This window comes from Carlito syrichta, unplaced genomic scaffold, assembly GCF_000164805.1.
Source record: "Carlito syrichta isolate Samal-C Ts95f unplaced genomic scaffold, Tarsius_syrichta-2.0.1 Scaffold312739, whole genome shotgun sequence".
Taxonomy (NCBI): Eukaryota; Metazoa; Chordata; class Mammalia; order Primates; family Tarsiidae; genus Carlito; species Carlito syrichta.
Window position 1 is genome coordinate 312,913 of NW_007256835.1, and position 9,382 is coordinate 322,294.

Sequence of the window (9,382 nt, forward strand, 5' to 3'; positions counted from 1 at the left end):
GGAGGCCGAGGTGGAAGAATTGCTTGAGCCCAGGAAATCAAGACCAGCCTGGGTCACATAGTGAGACCTTCATCTCTACAAAATTTTTTTTAAAAATTAGCAGATGTGGTGGTGTGCACCTATAGCCCAAGCTACTCAGGAAGCTGAGGCAGAAGGATCACCTGAGCCCACTGAAATCCTGACTCAAAAAGAAAAAGATTAAACAAAAAAACACTTGTAAAAAAGAAAGGAGATTATTTTAGATTTTAAGATATTAAGGAGACAATAGCCACATGCAACTTATATATCTTCATTGGATCCTGGATTAGCGGAAAGACAGCTATACAAATGTTTGGAACATTGGGAACTTTTTTGTTTGTTTGTTTGTTTTTTGAGTCGGAATCTCACTCTGTCGCCCAGATTGGAGTGCAGCGGCCGCTCCCAGCCACTGCAGCCTCGACCTGCTGGGCTCCCGCGAAACTTCCGCCTCAGCCTTTCAGGTTGCTGGAACTACAGGCGCGCGCTACCACGCCTGGCTAATTTTTTGATTTATTGTAGAGATGAGGTCTCGCCAAGTTTCCCGGGCGGGTCTCGAACCCACGGGCTCAGGCAATTCACTCACCTCAGCCTCCCAAAGCGCGGGATTACAGGCTGAGCCACCAAACCCGGCTGGAACTTTTTTTTTAAGTTGGGCATCTCACCCTATCACCTACGCTGGAGTACAGTGGCATGACCATGGCTCACCACAATTCTTCTGCCTCAGCCTCCCAAGTAGCTGGGACTGCAGGCACGTGTCACCACTTCCAGCTAATTTTTTGTAGAGATGAAGTCTTGCTCATTGCCTAGGCTGAGAACTTGGAATATGGAATGGCTATCAGATGATGCAGGGAGTGACTACATTTTTTTAGGCACGATAGTGGTGGTATGATTAGGTGGGAGAATGTCCTTATTGTTAGGAGTTACATTCCAAAAGTATTTAGGGATGATTTGTCATGATGTCTACAACTTACTTTCAAATGGTTCACACATACACACACAAAGTGTGGCTATATGCTTGTACACATATATACATAGATTTTATAGCTCTATAACCTGTGCTATTAGGGTACCCACTATAGCCACATAGAACTATTTACATTTTAACTAAAATTGTATAAAACTTAAAATTCATATCCCCATTTCACTAGTCATATTTCAAGTGCTCAATAGCATGTGTCTCATAGCAATGTATTGGACAATGCAGATACAGGACATTTTCATTATCATAAAAGTTCTCTTGGACCAGGTACAATGGTTCATGTCTGTAATCTCTGCACTTTGGGAGGCTGAGGCAAGAGGATTGCTTGAGTCTAGGAGTTTGAGACCAGTGTGGGCAAAATAGCAAGACCTTCTCTCTACAAAAAAATAAAATAAAATAAAATTACAAAAATTAGCCAGCTACTCAGGAGGTTGAGGCAGAAGGATCACCTGAGTCCAGGAGGTTGAGGCTACAGTGAGCCATAATCATTCCACTGCACTCTAGCCTGGGCAACAGCATGAGAACCCATTTCAAAGAAAAAAAAAAAGAGTCCTCTCGGATAGTGCTGATATAGACAGTTATAGAGAGAGAAAACAGAAAGCAAATGTGGCAAAGTGATAACAAATGGAGATTTCAAAATAAGACTATTAAATGGAACACACAATCCTAGGTTGGGTCCTGGACCAGAACAAATTTTTTTTTGCTTTTTGCTATGATGGACATTGATAGGACAATTGACAACATTTGAACAAATGCTGTAGATTAAATAATAGCTTTATAAAAATGGCAAATTTTCTGATTTTAATAATTATACTATAGGTTATGTTTAAAAGTATCTTTGTTCTTAGGAAATATTTTGAATGTTTCTTGTTCTTAAAAGACAAGCCGGCCAGGCTCGGTGGCTCAGCCTGTAATCCTAGCACTTTGGGAGGCCGAGGCAAGTGGACTGCCTGAGCTCGCGGGCTTGAGACCAGCCCGGACGACTAGGCGAGACCTCATCTCTACAATAAATCAAAAATTAGCCAGGCATGGTAGCATGCGCCTGTAGTTCCAGCTACTTGGAAGGCTGAGGGAGGAAGGATCGCCAGAGCCCAGCAGGTCAAGGATGCAGTGGCCAGGAGTGTGCCACTGCACTCCAGTCTGGGCAACAGAGTGAGACTCCAACTCAAAAAAAAAAAAAAAATGACAAGCCAAAATAAAGGTCTCAAGAGCAAGTTTATCTAGAAAGCATACTTATTGTTTCATGAATAGGAACACCAGTTTCTTATACATAGAGTCACATCTTCACATAGCATTTAGCTTTGAAAGTCATCATATAAGGGAAAAAAAAAAAATCACATAATACCAAAACTATACCCTTAAAAAGCTCACAGGAAGGCCCAGCAAAGATGTAGAACACTGTCTTTCAATAGCCAGTTTTTGCTGTTATGCTGTTTTTCGGTGTTCAATTTCTCAGTGTTTCTTGAGTTAAATATCAAATAAAATAGCTGGCTTACGTTTAAGAGCCTTGCTGCATTTTAAATTGTACTTTAAAACTCTAGGGTCACACAGTGGGGACAGACATGAGGGAACTGAGGCAAGCAGAGGGAGGCCCACAATAGCACCACCCGTATTACAATATTGGCTCTCTCAGTGAAGCACGTGGGAAAAAAGAACAACCCACGCTATTTAAATTGTTCTTTCTTTCTTTCTCCCCCATGACAATTACTGGATGATATTATCAAATCTCTGTAGGTTGAATGCACATACTGGGTGCCAAAAAATGTATACAAATTTCAAGAAATGTTATCTATGTATTACTTTTCATAGTCAAATTGAATTACAGTAGCAATGTGTAATATGATGTTTGCTCAAAAGGTGGCATTAATCAAATGAATGATCTTGTCACCATGCGACAGGCAGGACAATCAAAGAAAATGGCATTACTGTTGTCATTTGAGGAGCGCAAGACCATCTTGAAGTGGTATTTAAAATTTGAGAACGTTGTGGAAGTACAACGACAATGGAGACATGAGTATGCAACAGAACCTCTAACACACCTAACAACTGCATACATTCGTGATGTCTGAGATGCTTGGTACTGAGTGTGATGTCCCCAAGGGAAGATCCCGCAGGTCTCATACAGCAACAAGTGCTGCAGTAGTTCACTGTCATCGGAAGTGTTTCAACACTGATGGCAACCACTTTGAGCACCTCTTATAATTGCAGAAGTCAAACATGACTTGTATTCATCTTTTGGTATTAGTATATATTGAGTAATACTTTTTTTTTTGAGTTGGAGTCTCACTCCGTCGCCTGACTAGAGTGCAGTGGCATGCACACGATCACACCAGTGTCAACCTGCTGGGCTCCAGCGATCCTTCTGCCTCTGCCTTCCAAGTAGCCGGAACTACAGGCACGTACTTCCACATCCTGCTAATTTTTTATTTATTATAGAGATGAGGTCTTTCCAAGTTGCTCAGGCTGGTCTCGAACCCCTGAGCTCAGGCAACCCTCTAGCCTCGGCCTCCCAAAGTGCTGAGATTACAGGCTTGAGCCACCTCACCTGGCCGCCAATATGTTTTTTTGAGTAAAATAAGAAATAGGCCGAGTGCAGTGGCTCATGCCTGGAATCCCAGCACTCTGAGAGACTGCGGCAAGACAACTGCTTGAGCCCAGGAGTTCAAGAGTAACCGGGCAACACAATTAGACCTTGCCTCTACAAAAAAACAAAAAAACCAGCCAGGCACTGTGGCATGAGCCTGTAGTCTCAGCTACTCAGAGGCTGAGGCAGAAAGATTGCCCGAGCCCAGGAGGTCGAGACTGTGATGAGCCATGAGTGTGCGACACTCCAGCCTGGGCAACAAAGGGAGACTCCAACTCCAAAAGAAAAAAGAAAAAAAAGAAATGTGTGTTCCCGAATAATATGGCCCCAAAACAGGGACCTCACGATGTTCCCAGGCTCCATGGACAAGCTTCTGCTTTGCCCTCACTTGCTAATTATTAGCTAAGGTAGTAAAGGCTGTAGTCCCAAGGCCAAAACTGTATCAGTTCACTCTAAACCATCTCCCTAAGCAAAAGCGCTATAGCAGCCACGAGACTCCAAGAAAAATAATTAAAATGTTTCAAGACTGAAAAAAGAAAAAGAAAAAAATCAAAAACCCAATGGGAAACAGGTAAAGAAAATGAACAAGAAATACAAACTGCCCTTGAGTATATGACAAGTATATGATAAGATGTGAAACATCATTTACAATTGATCCTTGAACAACACAAGTTGGAACTTTGAGGATCCACTTACACGTGAATGTTCTTCCACCTCTGCTACTCCTGAAACAGCAAAATGAACCCTTCCTCTTCCTCCTCCTCCTCAGCCTACTCAGTGTGGAGTCAACAAGGATGACAATCTTTAGGATGAACCAGTCCCACTTAATACAGAGCAAATCTATTTTCTCTTCCTTAATAGTTTCTTGTTTTTTGTTTTGTTATTTTGAGACACAGGGCCTCGCTCTGTCACCCAGGATGGAATGCAGTGGTGCAATTATAGCTCACTGCAGTCTCCAACTACTTGGGCACCCTGAAATTCCTCGGCTCAAGCAATCCTCCCACCTCAGCCTCCCAAAGAGCTAGAACTCCAGACATGTGCCACCATGCCCAGTTAATTATTATTATTATTATTTTGTAGAAATGGGGTCGTGCCATGTTGCCCAGGCTGATCTTGAATTCCTGGGTTCAAGCAATCTTCCCACTTTGGCCTCCCAAAGCACTGGGTTAACAGGTAGGAGCCACCATGCTCAGCCTATGATTATTATTTTTTTTTTGAGACAGTCTCCCTCTGTCACCCAGGTTGGAGTGCAGTGCCACATTTATAGCTACCACAGCCTCAGCCTCAGTCTGCTGGGCTCAGGAGATCTTTCCGCCTCAGCCTTCCAAGCTGGAACCAATGGCAGGCATCGCCACCCCCAGCTAATTTTTTGATTTATTGTAGACACGAGTCTCATCAAGTTTACCCAGGCTGGTCTCGAACCCCTGAACTCAGGCAATCCTCTCGCCTCCACCTCCCAAAGTGCTGGGATTACAGGCATAAGCCACCACGCCCAGCTAGCCTATGACTTTTTAAATAACATTTTCTATTCTCTAGCTTACTTTACTGTAAGAATATAGTATATATTACATACAACATAATAAATATGTGTTAATCTACTTTTTTTTTCATTGGTAAGGCTTCTGGTCAATAGTTGGGTATTAGTAGTTAAGTTTTAGGGAAGTCAAACGTTACATGTGAATTTTTTTTTTTTTTTTTTTGAGTTGGAGTCTTACTCTGTCACCCAGACTAGAGTGCAATGGCTGCTCCCGGCCACCGCATCCTCAACCTGCTGGGCTCCAGCGATCCTTCCACCTCAGTCTTCCAAGTAGCTGGAACTACAAGCGCGCGTTACCATGCCTGGCTAATTTTTGATTTATTGTAGAGATGAGGTCTCCTCAAGTTGCCCAGGCGGGTCTCAAACCCGCGGACTCAGGCAATCCACTCACCTCGGCCACCCAAAATGCTGGGATTACAGGCTGAGCCACCGAGCCTGGCCACATGTGAATTTTTGACTGTGCAGGAAGTCGGCACCCCAACCCCTACATTGTTCAAAGGTCAACTATATAACCAAAGAAGTGGGAAATAAAACTACAGTGAGGAAACAAGCTTGTTCCCATCAGATCAGTAAAAATAAAAAGTCTGGTAACACACTGTGTTGGTAAAGATGTAGAGAAATGGGCACACTCATACATTGCTGGAAGAGTATTCCTTCCAAGGAAGACTATCTGGCTCTCAAAATTACAAAAATACATCCCCTTTGATATTCCATGGAAGGGACACAGAGAAACTGATAATATTGGTTACCTCCAAGCAGAGGCACTGAAGGGCTGGAGGAAAGGAAATAATTTTGAACTGTGACTGTATTAAATAAATGAATAACATTTATATTTCAAAAATATTAATGAATAACATTGTCAGGCTGGGCGCAGTGACTCACACCTATAATCCCAGCACTCTGGGAGGACAAGGCGGGAGGATTACCTGAATCCAAGAGTTCAAGAACAGCCTGGGCAACATGGCTAGGCTTCATCTCTATAATAAATGAAAAAAATTAGCTGGGCATGGTGGCATGTACCAATAGTACCAGCTACTTGGAAGGCTGAGACAGAAGGATTGCCTGAGCCCAGCAGGCCAAGGGTGCAGTGGCTGTGACTGTGCCACCACACTTCAGCCTGGGCAACAGAGTGAGACTGACAAAAAAATGTATATATATATTTTCAAGACATAATTTTGGCCAGGCAGGGTGGCTAACACCTATAATCCCAGCATTTTGGGAGGCCGAGGCAAGAGGATTGCTTGGGCCCAGGAGTTCGAGAGCAGCCTGGGAAACGTAGCAAGACAAGACCTCATCTCTACAAAAATCAAAAAATTAGTCAGGCATGGTGGCAAATGCCCGTAGTCCCAGTTACTCGGGAGGCTGAAGTGGAAGGATCACCTGAGCTCAGCAAGTTAAGGCTGCAGTGTACCATGACTGTACCACTGCACTCCAGCCTGGGTGATAGAGTGAGACTCCAACTCAAAAAAAAAAGATACAATTTTGCCTCCAGAGGACCATAATGAGAGGCCTGAGCACAGACACTGAGTGTTGCTGCCCCACCCCAGGCATCTGCTCAGTCCCGTGACTCCTGGAGAGCTACGGTGACTGAAACAACATTCTTTCATGCAGGCGATATTTACTGAGTGCCCACTATGTGTCAGGCACCGCTCTAGTGGCTGGGGTATCAACAGTGACCAAGACAAAAATTCCTGTTCATGTGAAGCTTACATTCATTCTATGAAGGAGACTGAATAAATGAAATAAATAAAAGCACGTAGTATGCTTAATCCGGGAAGAGGATAGTTGTGAGGAAATCCGGGAGGAAGGAAGGCCTTTATTAGGTCAGGGGATCAGGAGGGCCTCACTGAAGAGGGTGACTTTTGAGTAAAGTCCTAAGAAAGTAAGGAAGCAAGCTTAAAGCACTTCACTCAGAGGGAACAGCAAGTGCAAAGGCCCAGAGGCAGAAGCCCCCAAAGAAGCTCATGTAGCTCAAGCAGAGCGAATGTGGACAAGTGACAGAAGATGAGAAATGGGGGCCTTGGGGGAAGCACATCATGTGAGAGCTCAGCTTTTACTCTGAGTGAGACAGAAAGCCCTCAAAGGGTGTGTGCAGAGAAGTGCAAGATCCAGCTTACTTTTTTATTATTTCTTTATTTTTTAGAGACAGAGTCTCACTCCGTTGACCAGGCTGGAGTTCAGTGGCACCATCACAGCTCACTGCACCCTTGAACTTCTGAGCTCAAACGATCCTCGTACCTCAGCTTCCTGACTACAGGTATGCGCCACCACACCCAGCTAATTTTTTAAATTTGTTTTTTGTAGAGACAGGGACTTGCTCTGTTGCCCAGACTGGACTTGAGCTCCTGGGCTCAAAAGATCCCCAGGCACTGGTCTCCGAAAGCACTAGGATTACAATCATGAGCCACCATACTGAGTCCCAGTTTACATTTTAACAAGATCACTGGTCAACAGAAAGAAGGAAGGCAAAGGGCAGAAGCAGGGAGACAGGTTGAAAGGCTACTGCCTTAATCCAAGGTGGAGATGAAGGCAGCATGGATGAGGCTGGGACCTTGGAAGTGGTAAGAAATGGTTAAATGCGGATCATTCTGAAGACAGAGCCAACAAGATTTGCTGATAGGTTGAATGCAAGGTAATGAGAAAGAAAATTAAAAACAGGAAATCAGGGTGCTGTGGCTCATGCCTATAATCCCAGCACTTTGAGAGGCCAAAGTGGGAGGACTGCTTGAGTCCAAAAGTTCAAGACTAGCCTGGGCAACATAAGAGACCTTGTCTCTACAAAAAAAATCAAAAAATTAGCCAGGCATGTGAAGGCACACACCTGTAGTCACAGCTACTCGGGAGACTGAGACAGAAGGATCCCCTGAGCCCAAAAAGTTGAGACTGCCGTGAGCCATAATTGTGCCACTTCACTCAGTCTGGATGACAGAGTGAGACCCCGACTCAAAAAAAACAAACAAAAAAAAAGGATCTCAGTTACAGACATGTTACATTTTAGACATTTACTAAACATTCAAGCGGAGTTGACAAGTTGGCTATTGAAATTACAAATCAGGAGTTCAGAGGAAAGGCCCAGAGGGAGTGACCTTCTACTGGTGGCATTTAAAGCCAGGAGGCTGGATGAGATCATCTAGGGTGTGAGTTTAAATAAAAATGAACCCCGAAGTGTGAAGAAATTTTAGAAAATTTTAACAAAAAGTTCCTTTTTTCCCTTCTTCAAACTAGTTGCTTTCTTCTTCTTCAAGAATCCCAGCACAACAATTCTATGAGAATAAATAGTTACACTCATAAGTTACTTCACAAAATGTCGCTCTCTAGGTCAAGGTGAGGTATAATTCCACCTCTTCCATAACTACAGACAGAATAAACACCTCATACAGGCCACTAACCTTTCAAAGTAAGCTGAGATTTCTCAAAAGGCAGGGCCACTCCTGCCCGGCTGGAACTGGCAGATGCCATATCATCACCATGAAACTGTAAAACAAACAGAGCAGTAGTTTAGAGAATATCTGATAAGACTGAACTGAACTCAATTTTAATATTTCAGTTTAAAGAGACAGGCAATCTGGCACAGTGGCTCACACCTGTAATCCCAGCATTTTGGGAGGCCAACACAGGAAGGCTACATGAGTCTAGGATTTCGAAACCAGAGTGGTCAACATAGCTGTAACTCGTCTCAGGCTGGGCACAGTGGCTCATGCCTATAATCTCAGCACTTTGAGAGGCCGAGGTAAAAGGACTGCCTGAGCCCAGGAGTTCAAGATAGAATGAGCAATGTAGCATGACCTTGTCTCCGGCTAGGTGCGGTAGCTACACCTGTAATCTCAGCACTTTGGGAGGCGGAGGCAAGAGGACCACCTGAGCTCAAGGGTTCAAGACCAGCCTGGACAACTTGGCGAGACCTCGTCTCCAAAATAAAATAAAATAAATAAAATAAGCCGTCTGTGGTAGTACATACCTATATTTCCAGCTACTTGGAAGGCTGAGACAGAAGGACTGCCTGAGCCTAGTAGATCAAGGCTGTGGTGGCTGTAGCATGCCACTATACTCCAGCCTGGGCAACAGAGTGAGACTTCAACTCAAAAAAAAAAAAAAAAAACCAGCCGGGCTCGGTGGCTCAGTCTGTAATCCTGCGTCTTTGGGAGGCTGAGGTGAGTGGATTGCCTGAGCCCGCGGGTTCGAGACCCGCCCTGGGCAGCGAGACCTCATCTCTACAATAAATAAAAAAATCAGCCGGGCATGGTAGCGCATGCCTGTAATTCCG

The 9,382-nt window shown here is 44.1% G+C and overlaps 1 protein-coding gene across 3 annotated transcripts in view; it reads right to left on the bottom strand.

The window, feature by feature from the left end:
* Positions 1 to 9,382, bottom strand: part of WWP2 (WW domain containing E3 ubiquitin protein ligase 2) — a 185,129-nt gene that overhangs the window by 147,343 nt on the left and 28,404 nt on the right. For all 3 annotated transcript variants that reach the window (XM_008070024.2, XM_008070023.2, XM_021718563.1), the window contains one exon: positions 8,508 to 8,592. In XM_008070024.2, the coding sequence (XP_008068215.1) occupies positions 8,508 to 8,577 (70 nt within the window). In that variant the 5' untranslated portion in view covers positions 8,578 to 8,592. The remainder of the gene's footprint in view (positions 1 to 8,507; positions 8,593 to 9,382) is intronic.